This window comes from Pollicipes pollicipes, unplaced genomic scaffold (assembly GCF_011947565.3).
Source record: "Pollicipes pollicipes isolate AB1234 unplaced genomic scaffold, Ppol_2.1 Scaffold_4295;HRSCAF=5057_pilon_pilon_pilon, whole genome shotgun sequence".
Classification (NCBI taxonomy): Eukaryota; Metazoa; Arthropoda; class Thecostraca; order Pollicipedomorpha; family Pollicipedidae; genus Pollicipes; species Pollicipes pollicipes.
In genome coordinates this window covers 38,305,626-38,325,259 of record NW_023596461.1, presented here as the reverse complement: position 1 = coordinate 38,325,259, position 19,634 = coordinate 38,305,626, and the positions used below count along the sequence as shown (strand labels likewise).

Here is a 19,634-nt window from a genome sequence, read left to right as displayed (position 1 = left end):
AATGGAAGCCGCTCGCAGAGGGATGATTTCTGTCGACATTCTTCAGTCGCGTCCAATGGACACCGGCCGGAGGCTGCACCAGCTGCTGGCCCTCGATGGCAGATGGGCGCCGTACCGTGCGACTGTCCTGACTCGCATGCAAACTTGCGTCCCGAAAAATTCGGGTGCAAGGACATCCCGCTTGTCCAGCCGGTCGGATGTCCCACACCGCGCCCCTGTTGGCTGCGTCTGTCCCAGCGTCCAAACGTTCCGCCGTGCCACGCACCCCCCATGGCGATGAAAAACACCGCGTGGTACGTGGCTTCCTGTATATACCAACATACACAACATATGTACACACCGCGCGCATAAATAAGCAATACGTTCTCGTACGCTGCTCGATAACGCACGCGACAATAGGCCGCTTGAGTCGTCCCATTTGGGGACGTCATAAATACAAGTCACGCGCTACCTCGAATGGCCCGGTGTGCGCTTATGACGTCAGAATCGCGTGACAGCGCGCCACAATCTGCACACGGCAGGGACGCGACCTCCGTCCGCCACGGCCGCGGTCCCACATCACCCACGTTGCCGTGTCCAAGCCATGGGATCGCGCACCGCGTCACATGTGGGCACAGGCTCGCGCCCGCCCGGCCTGTTCTCCGCGAGCGGAAGCGACCGCGTCCGGCGCTGGCGGCGGTCGTCATTACAAAGGTACAAACGGAGTGGGGTCGGCCGGCGCGCTCGGTCTGTCGGGGCTGCCAGTAGCCTGGCCGGTGCGCGCCGCCGCCGCCGCCGGCCAGGCCGAGCTGGACAGAGCTGCCGACACGGCACAACCACACTTCAGAGGCAGCAGAGACGGGCGGGGGAGACGGCTTCACTTCTTCCCCTCTAGTTTGGCCTTCTTCCAGTCCTCTATCTTGTGCTTCAACTCCGTGGCTGCAAAAGAAAGTGGTATTTAGCACTGATGCGTTATACCTTCCCGAGTCGTATGCGGGGTAGCGCATACGCTTTCTCCAAACGCTTTACGGCACGGTAAAATGAACCCTGACCCTGGCGTCATTACTTTTACCGTGACCGCGACCGACCTGATCAGCCCGCAGTCTAATGTGTCACGAACCACCGCCTGCGCACGTCAAGGTCATCACAAAGGCACCGCGGCCCCCCATTCCGAACAATACCATGCCATGATCTGTCGAGATGTGCAAGACAGTCAATAATACAGCCCCGCACATTGAGACAGTCGGCCAGACACCATTTGGACACTGGACATCAGACATTGTTTACAATTGGGACACATTTCCGTGTAAGGGCGCAAGGCCACGTGGTCACGAGCTTACGACTCAACACCGCCCGCCCGACCACTATGCCTCCCGCTGCTCCAGGCCAGCGCCACAGCACCGACCAGATGAGCATGTCCTCGGTGAGCGGCTGCCGGCTATCCCGGTGTCAGCTCCCCTCCCCGAGCCTCGACTGACCAGTGATCAGCATGACCTCGGCGACCGCCTGCCGGCCACCCCGGTGTCAGCTCTCCCCCCCCCCCCCCCCGAGCCTCGGCTGACCAGTGATCAGCATGACCTCGGCGAACGGCTGCCGGCCACCCCGGTGTCAGCTCTCCCCCCCCCCCCCGAGCCTCGGCTAACCAGTGATCAGCATGACCTCGGTGACCGGCTGCCAGCCACCCCGGTGTCAGCCTCCTCCCCGAGCCTCCACTGACCAGTGATCAGCATGTCCTCGGTGAGCGGCTGCCGGTTGAACGGGTCCGTGGACGAGTTGAGCAGGTGGCGCGTGATGACTGGCCTATCCATCACCTTGCCCGACGGCAGGATCACCGGGTCCTCCATCAGCGTGTCCATCAGCGGGTCTGCGGCGGCGGCGCCGCGGCGCGTCAGCAGAGGACAGACTCAACGGACGTCGGCCGGTCCGATGGTACGCCGCAGAGCGGTCCCGCCGTGGTTATGGTCATCATACCGCCGTGGCCATCATACCACTCCAGGTCATGTCGTGATGCACAATGCGGGGAGTGGCGCTGGCAAAGGCCGTCAACACAGACACTCCCTGAACCCTGTGCGAACCGCCAAACCGCCAAGTGACAGCGTTTCGTGAGCAACTATTGACGATGCAGAGACCAGAGCGCAGGATTCAGTTCCCGGCATGCATCTCGCCTCCCACAGCCCGGTGTCGTCTGCTTCCGCAGCGGAGTTCTCCGCGATCTGACTCCGGGACACGGCGACGGCGGCTACCTTTGAACTCGTCGGGCGCGTCTCCGAACTCCACCGCCTTCTGGGCGTTACGGGTCCGGATCTCCAGGCTGCGCGCCGCCAGCTGCCGGAACGCCTCTATCTGCGGCTGCGGCTTGATGACAGCCCTCTCCATCCGACTGACGGCGTCAGAGAACAGCTGCGGCCTCAGGGAGCGCTGCAGACGGGCATACACACGTCAGAGAACAGCTGCGGCCTCAGGGAGCGCTGCAGACAGGCATACACACGTCAGAGAACAACCGCTGCCTCAGGGAGCGCTGCAGACAGGCATACACACGTCAGAGAACAACCGCTGCCTCAGGCAGCGCTGCAGACGGGCATACACACTTCAGAGAACAGCTGCTGCCTCAGGGAGCGCTGCAGACGGGCATACACACGTCAGAGAACAGCTGCGGCCTCAGGGAGCGCTGCAGACGGGCATACACACGTCAGAGAACAACCGCTGCCTCAGGGAGCGCTGCAGACGGGCATACACACGTCAGAGAACAGCTGCTGCCTCAGGGAGCGCTGCAGACGGGCATACACACGTCAGAGAACAGCTGCGGCCTCAGGGAGCGCTGCAGACAGGCATACACACGTCAGAGAACAGCTGCGGCCTCAGGGAGCGCTGCAGACAGGCATACACACGTCAGAGAACGGCTGCGGCCTCAGGGAGCGCTGCAGACAGGCATACACACGTCAGCGAACAACCGCTGCCTCAGGGAGCGCTGCAGACAGGCATACACACGTCAGAGAATAACTGCTGCCTCAGGCAGCGCTGCAGACGGGCATACACACGTCAGAGAACAGCTGCGGCCTCAGGGAGCGCTGTAAACAGACTGACGCACGGTGACCGACAAAAACAGTCATACAATCTGACGTCATACAATCCGACACCACTAAAGGCGTCATTACTGAAGCTGAGTTCGTCCATCTGGATCATGGCACCACGACCCCACTCGATCTCAGCGCCACCTGGGACGTCCAACCTCCAGCAGGCGGCCGGCGCCGCTCGGGCCGGCGCCGGTCCGAGCCGACGCCGCAGCGCCGCCCCGCCCCGCCCACTGACCTCGTCGTTGGCGATGGCCGTGGCCAGGCTGGGCGAGTCCAGGTGGAGGTAGATGTCGGTCAGCTGGTCCAGCAGTCGGCGCGGTTCCCAGCCGTACTTTTCCGGACTTTTCACCTTGAGATTGTTGCCTGGCAACCACGTGACTAGTCAGGATGAGCTCCGCGAGTGCGCGGGGCGCCCGTGCAGCACTAGTAGATGCCCCACTGCGTCACCAACAACGGAACTCGCACGCTTTTAAAACACGGCTTTCGCCGAATCGTTCGTCTCTCCACCGTGTGTCGCAAACACGCACAGCAGAGCAGGAGCATGGGGGAATCCGCCCGTAAAACAGCACCATGGCGTCTGACGGACGTCGGCAAGCCCTGGTGCAATATCGCTGACTGTGACGTGACGCCGCAGAGGACAGCTCAGCCAGGACCAGGCACGGCTGCCACAGCGAGACTGGCTGCCGCCGGGCCGCCGCCGGTCGGTCCACTCACACTTGGGTCCGCACAGCTGCTGCAGGTTGAAGTTGAGCATGGCGGCCAGGCGGTCGGCCAGCTCCGGCCGCAGGAACGGCTCCTTGATCTCCATGGTGAGGTAGTGGAACATCTCCACCGTGTAGCGTCCCAGCGTCAGATACGTCCTGCGAGTGACGTCACAATCTGACCGCGGCGCCACCGGCCGCCGCCCGGCGGTCACGCACGACAGCTGGCGACTCCAGTGACGGCAGGCTGGCCGTGCCCATGGCATGGCATCAATCAACGCGGCAGGCTTGATACGTGGCTGTCTCAACATTTTCATCGTGTACGACGTGACCCGACATGCGCGACCGTGGCTGTGGCTGTGGCTGTGGCTGTGGCTGTGGCTGTGGCTGTGACCGCGGCTGTGGCTGTGGCCGTGGATGTAGCTGTGAATGTGACCGCAGCCGTGATTGTGGCTGTGGCTGTAGCTGTGAATGTGGCTGTGGCTGTGGATGTAGCTGTGAATGTGACCGAGGCCGTGACTGTGGCTGTGGCTGTGGATGTGGCTGTAGCTGTGAATGTGGCTGTGAATGTGGACGTGACCGCGGCCGTGACTGTGACTGTGGCTGTGGATGTGGATGTGGCTGTGGATGTGGCTGTGGATGTGGCTGTGGATGTGGCTGTGAATGTGGCTGTGAATATGACTGACTGTGGACGTAACCGCGGTCGTGACTGTGGCCGTGGATGTGGATGCGGCTGCGCAGAAATAAGTGCCAGCACCGGCACGCGTTTGGTCTTCCCAGCTCCCAGCAATCCTACAACCTTCTCCTCTCTCTCCGGTGGTGTACTGATCTGCACTAGGCCTCGTCCGAGTCCAGCTGCCCCGTGCACGTCTGCTGCTATCCTCTCCCTCCCCGGACATGCACTGACCTGCACTGAGCCTCGTCCAAGTGCAGCTGCCCCGTAGGCGTCTGCTGCTACCCTCTCCCTCCCCGGGCATGCACTGACCTGCACTGAGCCTCGTCCGAGTGCAGCTGCCTCGTCCGCGTCTGCTGCTCCTCCCGGGAGAGCGCCTCCCAGCGCGCCCTGTCCTCCTGCTCCGACTGCAGGTCGTGGATGCGCTTCAACGACTCCAGAGACTCGTCCAGCAGGAAAGTCGTGTCATTCATCAGGATGTTGATGAACACAACGAACTGTTTGCCGGTGCTGGAAGTCAGACGCGTTCAGTGACGATCATGACGGAGCTCCGCGCGGTCATCCATTTCGGGGGACATGCCAACTGAAGTCGTTCTCCGAGTCTTGGTGCTAATGTGATTGTAAAATGAGCGTTTAGTCGAGACCCACATGAATACCTTCTTGTGGAAAGGGCTTCCAAAAACGTGGAATAGCTCGACGAACACAGCGAAAAATTACGTTTTCTGAGCCATCTTTACCACGCAACACAAAACAGTCAGCAGAAACGCTTGGAGACAAAACGCATCTGGTCTGGATCAAAAAAACAAACAACGCAGGTTACATCACCACGCAGCCTCTCTTGCGAAACATACTTCTCCAGTCGACCATCCCATGAAAGGAGCGCGAGCGGCTACCGTCCCTGGGCTCCCCTGAACTGCAATACTTGTACAACAACCAAGCTGGCAACACCCAATAGAAGCATATTTCGCAGCGCGTTGACAGCGACGTCGCTTACTTGGACTCTGCGATCATGAGCTGGCGGTGGCGTGGCGAGTCCCACATGGTTTTCAGCACGATGCTGATGTGGTAGCGGATGGTGAACTTGTCGTAGAACTCGTTGGCCGAGCCGGTCGACTCGACGTCCGTGTAAAACTTCATGAGACTGACGGAGAGCGGCCCCGACAGCGGGTGCGCCATGATCCGGTGGAAGACATCGTCCATGCCCTCCTGGATGGAGGGGTTCATCACGTACAGCACCTCCACCAGCTTGGCCACCAGGTAGGGGTTGTTGAAGAAAGACGGCGAGCAGCACAGCACCAGCAGCCACACCAGCATGGCGTCATCCATGTTGTCGCGTACCAGCGCCGGTCGGTACCTGCAGCACATGCCACGGGGGGTTCACCGACATCCGCACAGCAAACCAAGCAGTCCGGGGCAGACGCCTGCTCCAGTCAGCGGTGCAGCTGACACGGACAGCGGCGCAAGGCGACGACGATCGGCGTCCACAACTGACAGCAGCTAACGACAGGTGAACAGTAGCCATGCGATTGCTGACAAGCTGCCACCGAGCCGACGCAGCCCACAGCCCACACCTTCCTTCCGACGGGAGCAGTCGCTACGGAGATCGGCCGACCGGCCGGCCGGCAGATGGCCCGGCCGGTAACCCCGCCGGCAGCAGCACCCGCACCGGCGCCGGCCGGTGTGCTCACTGTAGTGTGAAGAGCAGAAACTCGGCGATGTCCTCGATGTACCACTCGAGCTGGGCGCGGAACGTGTCCGGAACGTGCGAAGGAAGGCTGCCGCTCTGGGCGCCCATCTGGCGCAGCTGCAGCTGGCACGTGTGCGCGTAGAAGAGGAGACTGCGCTGCAGCAGCGCCGGGTCTAGCAGGGCCGCGTCCGCCGACAGCTTGGCCTCGCTCAGACGCTGCCGGCCGACCACGCCCGACACATGGTCACACGACACGGCTGACAGACCGCAGCACTGTCACCGGGGCGCGCGTGACGCGTCTCCGAGCCGCCAGAAGACGAGACTCGGCGCGCCGCGGAGCGGGCGGCGTCAAATTAGCCAGCTGACGCTACGTCCGACGACCGCCGCGTCACGCACGTCACGCACGTCACACGTCACACACGTCGCACGAGACGCCCGGCGGTGCGGCGCGTGATCGATCGGTCGCGCAGCTGATTTGGTGCACACCGAATATGGCGCATGGCATGCGACGCCCGACGCCTCTGACCCGCGCCGGAGCCGACACGCGTCGACAGACCGTTGAGAGCTGTCCGACCCAGGCCACGGCAGGCAGCACATCGCACACGTCGGAGCCTGCCGCGCGACATCAGAGCGGGTCACGGACGGCCGGCGCCGACGAGGTCGGCCCGCGGCGCGCGCGCACTCACCTTGTGAAGGTTCTTCCACTTGGCGAGCATCTGCCTGTTGCGTGCGGCGTGCGGCCCGTCCTTCCAGACGGACTCGGTGCTCTTCAGCTCCTCGATCTGGGGCGGACGACGTGGGGGTCACCTCCGCTGCCGTCTGCAAGGGCGCCGCTCCCCGCACTCTGGCGCCCTATCAGACGACACCCCCTCCCCCTCCCCCTCACCGCGACGGGTAGTACGTCAGTGGTACTGACGCGACCCAGGCACGCTGACAAACCAGTCAAACTAACTAGCCGGGATTGTACGATGCCGCTGAACAAGCACAGATGGACGGCATCGCGACCCCGGCGGCGCCGATGCTTCGTTTCAAACGAAACGCTCAAGACCGGACTACCCAAGAGCAACCACCGGCAGCGCGCCACTCGGTGCGCACGCGCATCAGACTGAGGCGGCGGCCGGTGCCCACTGTCGCCTCTCGGCACACTGTCGGCGGCACGCACCAGCTTCTGGTAGTCCCGGATGGCGCGCAGCCGGTGCTGGTACTTCCTGGTGGCGGGCAGCACGGACAGGTGGTGGCAGTGCAGCGTCAGGTACCAGCACTCGGTGTGGAAGGTGGGCTCACTCCAGGTGACGTCCGGCACGGCGCCCGACGCTGCCGACCGACGGACGCGGCGTCAGCCCGACACGGCACGACACGGCACGGCACGGGGTCGAGCCGCCGCACACACACGCGCGCGCACGCCGGCTGGTGCGAGGGCTGGGCACCATCAGGTGCGCATACACAGACATGAACGCCGGCAATACGGCAGATCTCAAGGAGATAGGCATTACCAAAGCTGATTCCCCGCCCAAAAGGACGCACGCAATATCAATCAATTAATGCATGGACATTTCAAAACAATAGCTGAGTAAATTTTCCTTGTCATCAATTAAGTGTCAGGTATATGACCCAGTTGAAATGTTATGAAGCTGTCGACAAGCAAAGGCAACGTTATGCATGCATTTAGTAAATGACTAAAACAAACCAGAGGTTGGTGGACAAATACTCTCTGATGGGTTCACGTTACCCATTCTCTGCGTCCATTCCTGAGCTTCCTGTGATGTCATTTTTACTCGCGTTTCGTCCTCTATCTTGAAGCGAAACTTAGGATGAAACGTAAAGCATACGTCCACTTTGTCCAGTTTAACCTGCAATATCATGACAGACACTGTCAGCTGACTGTCAAACCATCGCTCTCCTCAACACCGCACGGGGGTGCACCAGCTGTCAAAACATTGCCCTCCTCAACACCGCACGGGGCTGCATCGGCTGTTAAACCATTGCCCTCCTCAACACCACACGGGATTGCACCAGCTGACTGTCAAACCATCGCCCTCCTCAACACCACACGGGGTTCCACCGAGAGCCTCAGTTCAGCCTCTATCGTCAAGAAATCGCACCGTCCAAAGCATCCCACAGTACTGACATCGCTCTCTGCCTGACTCCGCGGGGCATCGGCGGCCGTGACCAGAGCTGTGACCAGGGCACCAGAGCACCAGAGCATCAGAGCACCAGAGCACCGGCGCCCGTGGGTGGCCGCGTCGCTCACCCTGCTCGCCAGCCGCATCAGCACGGTGACCAGGTTGAGCATGAGGCCGTCGCCGGCCACCAGCCGGTCGTCGGCGTGCAGCTGGCCGCGCCGCTCGTTAGCCGTCAGCAGGGCGGCCAACAGCGCCAGCGTGGCATCGCGCGAGCTCGTGTTCACCAGCAGCGCGTGCACGATGTGGAAGAGGTGCGTCTGCCGGACGGCGGGAGACGGCGCGTCAAGGGGGGGGGGGGGGGGGGGCCGGGGCGGCGCAGTAGTAAGAGACGAGAACATCAGTGGCCGCGCGCACCGCAGCTGCGCCGGCGCCACTGCGGCGGCGGCCTCATCGCTCGCCCGTGTCGTGCAGACTGGGTATGGCCACCATACTCGCCCGTTTTAGCTGCCATAGGAAAATCACGATGACCACGGTGTCAACTCTCATCTTCATACCAGCCTGAGCCTATTAAATACTTTTCCTGACGGATACGCTCATAGTTAACGCCTTCAGACCAAGTCAGCAGACAAAGAACAGCCCGCAATCAAATGCACGGTGAACGAGCATGAGGCTGTGCTGCCTGACGTCGGCCACTCACCCGGACGTTCTCCAGCTGCTGCTGCAGCGTCTTGTTGAGCATGCGCACTGCCTCTGGACTGGAGGAGCCGCCGTATGACTTCTTGATGACCTTGCAGTCGTCCTCGGACAGGACCGAGTAGCGCATGAACGGCCCCAGGAAGGAGAGGGCGGCCAGCTCCCGTCCGCCGGCCGGCGACAGCGGCTCTGGCAGCCACTCGGGCTGCGCGCGCACACGGCGAGACGTCAGACAAAGGCCGGCTGGAGCATGACAAACACCGACCCACGCTGGCGTCACACAGATAGCTTTGGACTATCGGCGGATGACAACTAAGCCTGCCGTTCCCTGAGTGTGCCAAAGTCCCAGCCTACTACTGGCGGCCTACCCATCACGCCCTATGGCTCCCCCGCTGCGCCGCGACCCCCGGTCGGACGTGCACCCCGTCTGCCGGTCTGCCGTCGCGCGCTCACCAGCTGGACGAGCAGGTCGCAGATGACGCGGCGACCGGCGGCGCGCACTTCGCACAGCTCGGCCAGCACCTCCAGCGGCCGGCCGTGGTCCGGCTCAGACATGGAGACGGAGCGCACCATCAGCGAGAGCCGGCGCAGCACCGGCACCACCACCTGTTGACGGGACACGGGTCAGCACCACCTGTTGACTACAGCACGGCAAGCCGCTAACCACAGCCTCGTGACGCGCCGCACAGCAAGTCGTTCGGCAGGACTGCCATCAGCACCATCCCGACCACGCAAGTCTTCTGACCTTTTGTCTGACCTAGAGCGCCCGCTCCTGATCCCGCGACTGGTCTGGAGCGTCCGCTCCTGATCCCGTGACTGACCTGGAGTACCCGCCCCTGCACCCGAGCCTGGCCTGCTGGTCCGCCCGCCCCAGACCGCGCCACTGACCTGCTGCAGGGCGTCCTGCTGCCAGTGCAGCTCGGTCAGCAGGTCCTGCAGGAAGCCGGGCGGCAGCAGACCGCCGATGAGCAGCGCGCGCAGCAGCGGCGGCCGGTGGCAGGCCGGCGGTGCCGCTCGGTGGCCTGTCAACCGACCGCGCAGCACCAGCGCCGCCGCGCGCGTCGCCTGCTCGCGCAGCGAGGCCAGAGCTGCGCTCAGCGGCGGCTCTCCGCACCTCTGCGGCGGAGGGAGCACCCGTCAGTCGGTCAGCCGGGCCGTCAGGCAGCCGGAACGCTGCGGCCGGCAGCAGCTGGCGCTGGCGGCGTTCTTTCGGCGGTGCCGAGGGGATATCGTTATCATTCGGATTACCCAAGCCTCTGTCGAGTAGGACTTGCTGCTCGCTTTGTGCGTGAGTGCACAAAGCGAGCATCAAGCGGCGCTCGCTTTGTGCACTCGCGGCAGGGCAGGCCGGGCGGGTTCTGTGGACCACGATTCCCGTGCGGAATTGTGGTCCACAGAACCTGCCCACAGCAGTTGGGCTCTACAGGGTTCTACTGAGACCACTGTCGGAACCTAGAGTAACATAACTTCCACGGCTCACGTCTACCCGAGGGCTCCGTGGGAGACCCTTTGGACCTACAATAGGGGTCCGAGTCGGTGTAATCCCTCCTCCCGATTGAAGCAGTGCCAGAGAACCCCAAAAGCCTACATGGCACCCTCTCTCTGGTACCTCTGTCGGAACCACGCTCAGTATGCAGTGACCGGCACTAACTGCTCACCCCCGGCGTACCACAGATCACCCGGCCGGGGCTCCAGCCCCACATGCACTGACCCGCGGCGCCCGTCTGATCTCGTCCTCCACGCGGCCGGCGCACTCCATGAGGTAAAGCAACAGGCGGAACTCCTCGCTGGCCCGCGACTCCCGTTGGCTGTCCGGGTCTGCAGCACACAGCCCGGCCGGCGGGGGTCAGTGGGCGGGGCGACAGCACGGCCCACACACGGCCACAGCCCGGCCGGCGGGGGCCAGCGGGGCGACAGTACGGCCCACACACGGCCACAGCCCGGCCGGCGGGGGTCAGTGGGCGGGGCGACAGCACGGCCCACACACGGCCACAGCCCGGCCGGCGGGGGCCAGCGGGCGGGGCGACAGCACGGCCCACACACGGCCACAGCCCGGCCGGCGGGGGCCAGCGGGCGGGGCGACAGTACGGCCCACACACGGCCACAGCCCGGCCGGCGGGGGTCAGCGGGCGGGGCGACAGTACGGCCCACACACGGCCACAGCCCGACCGGCGGGGGTCAGCGGGCGGGGCGACAGCACAGCCCACACACGGCCACAGCCCGGCCGGCGGGGGTCAGCGGGGCGACAGCACAGCCCACACACGGCCACAGCCCGGCACGCCCGGATGTAACGAGGACTTGGCGACACAGCGCCGGTCCCTGGTACTGGTGAATGACATCAGCGTTGGTGTGGATAATTTTCCCACGCAACCGACAGGTGGACAACACACGGCGCACTGCGGTCCGGCGACGCGATCAAGCATTCCACGCTGGCCGAACAGCTTACCGCACCAAAGTGCTAACATCAGCCAAAAGACAATACTGCCAATCCCCAGACCACGACGAACAGGCAGCACGCAAGTCGCCGCTCGGATCGCGAGCTGAACGACAGCCTGACACTGAAGAGAATGCGTCTAGTCACGTCTCGAATCATACCTGGATACTCGCAAATGTAAGGCACAATGGTCAAGTTGCGTGGCATAACTAATTTTCGCAAATCGCCTTTATTTCTCTTAACAGCCTGGTATATTTCTGACTCCAACCTCGTGCTGCTATCCCATTCCATAGGCTGTACTCTAGCTCTACTTCTCTACCAGCCGACAGCAGACATAATTTTGCTAGCTAAGGCCAATCATCTCTCGAGTTGCGAAGCTCGTCAGCGGTGAAAGCAGACTGTGAAGACATCAAGTCTGCCATCCTGTGGATGTTATGTATGTTAATGTGCCGCATGCACACCTCCCTATCGTACACCGAAATCGGCAAGACGCCGCCTAGTGCGGCGTCCCAGGCGCGGACGAGGGACCCGGAGCGCTCGGCGGCCGGGGCACACCCGGACACTCGGCGGCGGCCTGGGGCACCGGCCGTGCCTGATGTCCCAGGTGCGGCCGGGGCCCGGAGCGCTCGGCGGCCGGGGCACACCCGGACACTCGGCGGCGGCCTGGGGCACCGGCCGTGCCTGATGTCCCAGGTGCGGCCGGGGCCCGGAGCGCTCGGCGGCCGGGGCACACCCGGACACTCGGCGGCGGCCTGGAGCACCGGCCGTGCCTGATGTCCCAGGTGCGGCCGGGGCCCGGAGCGCTCGACGGCCGGGGCACACCCGGACACTCGGCGGCGGCCTGGGGCACCGGCCGTGCCTGATGTCCCAGGTGCGGCCGGGGCCCGGAGCGCTCGACGGCCGACAACTCACCGTACTCGGGCCGTTTGTGGCCGGCGGCCGGCGTCGGCAGCGTGGCGGACGACATGGTCGCGTCCAGCAGTACCTCCATCAGCGCCTGACGAACAGACGAGGGCCGGCACAGCGTCAAGTACGCGCCAGGCACCAGGGCAGGGGCGGCAGCGTTCAAAGGACGGGCGACACAGTGTAAGGCACGCGTCAGGCGCGAGGACGGGGGGCGGCAGCGTTCAAAGGGCGGGCGACACAGTGTAAGGCACGCGTCAGGCGCGAGGACGGGGGCGGCAGCGTTCAAAGGGCGGGCGACACAGTGTAAGGCACGCGCCAGGTGCGAGGACGGGGGCGGCAGCGTTCAAAGGGCGGGCGACACAGTGTAAGGCACGCGCCAGGTGCGAGGACGGGGGCGGCAGCGTTCAAAGGGCGGGCGACACAGTGTAAGGCACGCGCCAGGTGCGAGGACGGGGGCGGCAGCGTTCAAAGGGCGGGCGACACAGTGTAAGGCACGTGTCAGGCACTAGGGCAGGGGCCGCAGCATGCAAAGGACGGGCAGCACAGCGTAAGGCACGTGCCAGGTGCGAGGGCAGGGGCGGCAGCATGCAAAGGACGGGCAGCACAGCGTAAGGCACGTGCCAGGTGCGAGGGCAGGGGCGGCAGCATGCAAAGGGCGGGCAGCACAGTGTAAGGCACGCGTCAGGCGCGAGGGCACCAGGTTCAGGGACCGACGACAGCCAAACAAACAGAAGATGTCTAAATGTCATGTACTCGCCATAGGTGGAAGTATGAGGAATGAAGAGATCCCACGTTATTAGTATCGCTATCACGCAAGTAGGGACCCGTGATTAGCGCTACTATACGTAGGTCCGTTTCAATATGTCCGTGTTGTGTATTGTACGGTCCATCTAACTTTTTCTGCTGAATCGATGGATGGCATCCAGATGCATCCCGGATGGTTCAAACGCTCAATGTTTCTTGGACTTCAACAGCTACTGGACTCCGCTCCAGTTACCGATTTCTGTCTACCATCTGACGGTAGCACGGCCCGATTGCTGCCCACCATCTGACGGTAGCATGGCCCGATTGCTGCCTACCTTCTGACGGTAGCATGGCCCGATCGCTGCCTACCTTCTGACGGTAGCATGGCCCGATTGCTGCCTACCTTCTGACGGTAGCATGGCACGATCGCTGTCTACCATCTGACGGTAGCATGGTCCGATTACGTGCACCATTGTCCAGCGCGTCAAAAGCGCATTTGTTGACCCCTCGGGCAACGGCTGACCATCAAAACACCCGCCTGTCAACGCTCACCTGGTAAACGACAACACACAGACGGACAGTCTCCTGCTGTCCACAGAGCCCCCGGCACATTCTCACCTGGTCGACGAAGTCGTCGACGCCGAGCGTGTCCAGCTCCGCGGCGGCCAGCGTTAGCGGACGCGGGGCACCATCGGGGCACGGACCGCCGGCCGGCGACACGCAGAGCACGCGGCACACGACGGGCAGTACGGGGTCCGGCGGTGGCGGTGGCGGCGGCTGCGGCTGCGACGGCGGCTCGCTCGGCTGGCGGCGGACGGCGGCGCGCAGTCAGACGGGCGAAGCGCGGCGACCGACGCCGCGTGTCACACGGTAAACACGGGCCTACAACAGCGCAGGCATGAGGCGGCGCAAGATCCACTGCCGGAGACCACGCCCGACCGACACAGGGCAACCGCACACCAGTCACTTGATGGTGAGTCGACCACACACCAGACGCACGGCACTTCGAGAGGGGGCGACTACGCTGGTACTGGTGATGCATTGGACTTTGGGTCCACAGAACCGGGTTAACACTCGCACATGCCGATAATAACGTCACTGCTTCGGCGCATGGAGTTCATGTTCGACTCCTTATTTTAAAAGGCGCGAGAAGTTGCGGCGAAAACTCGCGAGGCAGTTACACAGGCGGTGCAGCGTCATCCGACGACGACGACAGCAATGAAGGCGGCTGGACTATAGGCCGAGGTGTGAGGTAGGCTGCCCAACGGGCGACGGCGGGGTTCCACTGACTCGGAGCCGCTTGGTGCCGGCCCGCTCCAGCTCTTCCGTCTCCATGGCGTCGATGCACGGCTCCAGCGTCAGCTGGCTGATGGCTGAGCGCTCCTTCTGCGGGCCGAGCAGCATGGGCTCGGCGGGCCCCTCCAGCGGCCGGTCCAGCTCCATGCGGCACTCGTCCTCCACCGACACCCGCGCCGCGCTCTCTGTCCGCGCCGAGGCACGTCATCAGCACGCGCCAGCGGGGCCGAACGCCCACCCCAGCACGTGCGCGACACACTGGGGGAGGCTCAGCTTTGTTTGGCCAAATCACCGAGATGTGGCATACCTTTAACATCATCATGAAATGTTGTCCAATCTAGCATTCGTTAATAAACGGAAGACAAGGGACGGGATGGCTCAGTGACACAGTACCAGCTTCCTGCACGAAAAGCCAGGGCCAGGCCAGGTTAGTTATTGTGTTTCGCTTTATGAAGTAAACAACGCTAGATTTCGACATCCGTGGAATATGTATCAAGCAACGCGAGCATACACACTTATTGGACGTCATACGTACCTGCATATTTCCGGCCATCAATCACCACCTGTCTGGGCCACCGCTTACCATTTGGCTTCTCTCCCAGCAGCTGGCCTCCGTCAGGCTGGGGCTGTGACGTCGCTACGTCCGCCAGTGGCGCCACGGGCGCCGCAGACATGGAGGGGGCCAGCCGAGCCAGGCGCCGGCGTCGCATCTGCCGACGAGCACGTGACAATAAGCCGCGCGATCCGCTCCGATCTATGGGCGATCACGAGACAGGTCTCCAGTCTGATGGTCGGTGTTGTGCAGTGCCACTGTAGGCGATCACGAGACAGGTCTCCAGTCTGATGGTCGGCGTAGTGCAGTGCCACTGTAGGCGATCACGAGACAGGTCTCCAGTCTGATGGTCAGTGTAGTGCAGTGCCACTGTAGGCGATCGCGAGACAGGTCTCCAGCCTGATGATTGGTGTAGTGCACTGCCACTGTAGGTGATCATGAGACAGGTCTCCAGTCTGATGATCGGTGTAGTGCAGTGCCACTGTAGGCGATCACGAGGCAGGTCTCCAGCCTGATGATTGGTGTAGTGCGGTGCCACTGTAGGTGATCATGAGGCAGGTCTCCAGTCTGATGGTGGGTATAGTGCAGTGCCACTGTAGGCGATCACGAGGCAGGTCCCCAGTCTGATGATCGGTGTAGCGCAGTGCCACTGCACAAACATAAACTAGTGTATGTCACACTGGCGAAATGACGTCCGTGGTTTGCCTTCACAAGGCACAGTGACAGCATAAAGAAACTTGTATGGCAGGGAATCACCAAAAATATTCTCAACGCTGCCCATAAGTACACCAAACATGCCACCAGTGGTGCCGAGTACATTTTGCAGTGAACAAATCATGAGTTACCTAAATTTAGTAAGGAACACATTTTGATCCAATCATTTGACAATGACTGGAGCTGTTCAAAAGAAACACGACCATTTGGGATTCACCCATCTGAGGCAAGAGTGGTTTGAGTCACTTTAGATGTTCAATAGTTTCCCTTCACTGGGACGACATGCAGCTGGTGGCAGCGGCCGCGCTTAAGGTCAGGTGACAGAACAGGACATGGCGGGCAATACCCAGCACTGTGGCACATTAGGTTTCTTATATACAAGCTGCCATGAACATGAGATTGCACAATCAGGTGGTGGGAAAGTGGCTCATGCAGCAAGCTCGGCATGGATGCTGATGGCAGAAATCCATCCTGTCAAAAAGTTTGGGCTCCAGCTTTATACAGATGCATGTCTGATCTTGTCATGTACTACATAGGCCTTCAATAAGTCCAGAATTAACTTCCATCACTTAGAAACATCCAGGCAAAGATATTCCCATAATGTCAGGGCAAAGCTCCAGGCAATACCTAAAAAGAATGGGCACTAGATAACAAATATTGTGACAGAATGAATATTTTGGGCTGTCATACACATTCACAGAAAAAAGATGTATACTTTGAAGTCAGAAATACCAAACCTATGGAATGTACGTCATTAAGAAAACTGAAGTTCGCAGTTTTGCATTGGTTTGATGTCATAGGTCAATTTGGCAGTGGAGGATGTCTGTGGCACTGGCAACGTTTCAGCTGTTCGAAGGCAGAGGCTTGTATTGTGGATGGCCATAGTGGTCAAAAGCAATGCTCTCGAGCACATAATGGTCACATGCATAGAACAGCCCATGAACAGCATCAGGGATACAGTTACTTATTCAGCTGAGGGGTGGGTGTTCCAGCCACCATCTTTGAGAATGAAAGGTGGAACAAATCTGAGAAGACTTACTTTTTGGCATATTTTGTGGGTAAGTTTAACCTTCTCCTCACAACTCCCTCCCCTCAATATACTTTTGAAACTGTACCTCTGAGAAGAACATCATTTTACGGAGAAACACTAAGTAGGATGAGGAGCATGGTGGGGAGAAAGGACTGAAGCCACTGACATCAAGGAACAATGTACATGTTGATAAAGCTTTGGGTTTCTCTGCTGAGGTTCTCTGGCATTTATCATTTGTCTTCAATACTGCACCTAGGATATCACTGGCTGAGCTTTTCATATAATTAATGTGGTTAGACTGTGCTGTTCATTAGAGTTAAGTAAAGAGAAGTATTGGCATTGGCTTAGCAATCATACAGGCAGTGCTGGCATCACCTGTGAACTTTTTTTCAGCTGGTAAGTGTTCTGTTCATTGGTGACATGCTAGTCATGCCATCCCAACCCAGTAATGACAGCCAGCATACTCTCCGCAAAGAATGCATGAGGCAGTGGCTAACTGAGTGCTAGCTGCACAAGATCCATGATATTTTTTGCCAGTGATGTACTGGTATTGGGATGCTGACCAACTGTGGACTGTTCACATTTTACCAATGCAATGTAGACATGGTTGATGAATGGTTCACAGGGGATGGATTGTTGCAGATCAAGAAAATGTGACCAGCTGGGGATGACTTATTGTGAGCCTGCCTCTGACAATAGTGTCCCCTATGAAGCCTGCATTGGCTCTTCTGCCCTGCCACTGAAATGAGCAATTTATTGCAGCTTTTTCATTCTACCAAGGGCCATTGCTCTGGTGCATAAATCTGCTGCCACAGATATCACTGGTATGAATAGCACTGAAATACTGCTGACACACAGTAAGTACTTTTTGGTAATGTCAGTCATTTTCTCAGCTTTAAAGCCCTTGAAACAATCAGTGATATTTCACTTGACATAATCGGTGCTGCTTTTCACATGTAATGCTGTTTTAATACTGTTTTTAATATTGTTTTTTAAGTACTGCTATGCTCAGTTACACAGTACCCAAATTGAGTAAATATACTTGCTCCTTGTTTTCATTATATTTGTCCTCATTGTTTCAGATGCTTCAGTTCCAGACTGCATTAGCATTCAAAGGCATGTCACATATTTTAAACATTAGACCAGGCATTCATTTACTTACTGGGTGTGTTATATCTCAGGCCTCCACGATGTTTGACATGATCAAGAAGTCATTTGAAATACTAGACAAGCAGGCTTCTTTTTGTGTTCATGTTGCTAATCCCACCTATTCCATACCATGAAAATTGTATGGGGACCCACTTGTCACAGGAAGATGATCTAGGTGGTAAGGGCACTTGGAAACCTACTGTGCACAAACAGGTTGAAGAAACTGAAATTAGGATTGATGTCTATGCACTAATACCACCAATCCCAGCATGATCACATGATCATAATGCACTGGATATGACCCAAAAACGTGAGCCCAATAGCAAATTGTGTTCAAAGATGTCAATGGAAACAGAAACTACGGGCTGAAGACGTTAAGCACCAAGCTTCATAACCCAGAAATGAAAATCATCTGAGGTAATAGGTTTTCCCATCATACATAGTTAACTTATGAAACAGCCTACCTAAAATTATCTCCTCTGCACTATTTCTGTAGGTAAGCTGTAGTTTCAAGGAATGAGTTGGTTGGCTGAATGGTGAAAAATGGCCCAGGCTGCCCCAAAATGTGTCAACAGGTTCCTCCCCAGTTTTTAGCCACTTCCTTCCCAAAGTTGGGGGGCTTAAGCCCAAAATTTGGGGAAGGGCTTCAGCCTCACTCCCCAACTATATAGGAAACTACACCCCTGTCTGTAGGTATTTAGAAGTAGACCTGACCTGCATTGAAGAGACAATATGCATGAAACCTCTATAAGAAGTATAATACCAGCCAAGCCATAGGAATCAAGAGCCCACAAGCCATTCTAGCCATGGCAAAATTGTCACCTCTGCACCATCCCTGTAAGCAGTGTAGTTTTGAAATAAGTTGGGAGACTGAGCAGTAAACAAACACCCAGCCTGCCCCCAGAATATGCCAACAAACAAGTCTCTCCACAATTTTTTTCACTTATGAGGAACCCACAAACCATTCTGCTTGTATAATATCCCACACCCATTACAAGTATAACCAATTATTAATTTGAGCCAAACCTGTTTCAGGTAGCATGCTTGCTTTGCATTATATGGGAACAAGTCAAAAGGTCTTCCTGCAATCGTCCGGAATGTGGCAAAGTTTGAGGTGAAAACTCAGGTATTTGTTGTTTTTGTTCAGGCGTTCTTACCTCCTCAGGCGTCAACTCATTCATGATGGCAGGCTTGAAATCTAAATCGGTGTCCTTAAACCGAACTGAGGGTAATGATGTCTAACACTGAGATTCTATGGTGCAACACGTTCTTTATTCGTAAAAGTAGGTTTAAAGACGAGTCAACGCAAATCAGAGCACGATCACTCCACGCTGGGCAACCACAAATCCAACACAAAGCGACGACCGCAAACCACTTCTCTGTTCTCCAACAGTGAATTCTCACAGCTGAACCGTGATGCGGCAGAAACGGTAGGAAGCGCGTCATAAATGAAACACAACAACAATGAAGGAATTGGTGATCAAATTGCAAACGTTCTGAACAAACGACAAACATTGACTTCCGACGCTTTGGACAACTATTCTGATCAGAGGCGAACGCAAGTGGACGGCAGTTCAGTTCATGATCTTCCCTAAATGTATGCGGAGCTCCAAACTTTAAGGGGAAATCTATGAAAGACGTGCATTCGGAGGCAGGCTAATCTACCGTGGCTTACATCAGCATATCAAAGCGTTAAGTGGGAGACTCAATGAAAACACAAAAGGGACGGCATCGGTGGGCCTGTGATGGTGCTCTTTAAAAGAGCCCGATAACGGTCCTTGCCTGCATCCAAATTTTTATTTCGTTAACAGTTATCTTGAGGAATTGAAACGCAGCAAGAATGAATGAGCGTTTAACATGGCTTCTCCATTAGACTCT

General features: G+C 58.8%; 1 protein-coding gene across 1 annotated transcript; it reads right to left on the bottom strand.

Annotated features, from left to right (window-relative positions):
• Positions 1-288: 288 nt before the first annotated feature.
• On the bottom strand, positions 289-19,135 carry LOC119097509 (ubiquitin conjugation factor E4 B). Its single transcript, XM_037220541.1, has 22 exons — positions 18,914-19,135; positions 14,894-15,020; positions 14,305-14,495; positions 13,633-13,818; positions 12,277-12,361; positions 10,642-10,748; positions 9,975-10,046; positions 9,819-9,863; positions 9,384-9,536; positions 8,935-9,135; positions 8,366-8,554; positions 7,844-7,964; positions 7,277-7,428; positions 6,801-6,896; positions 6,116-6,330; positions 5,422-5,781; positions 4,740-4,937; positions 3,768-3,913; positions 3,289-3,416; positions 2,223-2,397; positions 1,697-1,843; positions 289-918 (listed from the first exon to the last, which is right to left on the bottom strand). The coding sequence occupies exons 1-22, from the start codon at positions 18,935-18,937 to the stop codon at positions 857-859; spliced, it is 3,180 nt and encodes a 1,059-aa protein (XP_037076436.1). The 5' UTR covers positions 18,938-19,135; the 3' UTR covers positions 289-856.
• Between the last annotated feature and the right edge of the window lie 499 nt (positions 19,136-19,634).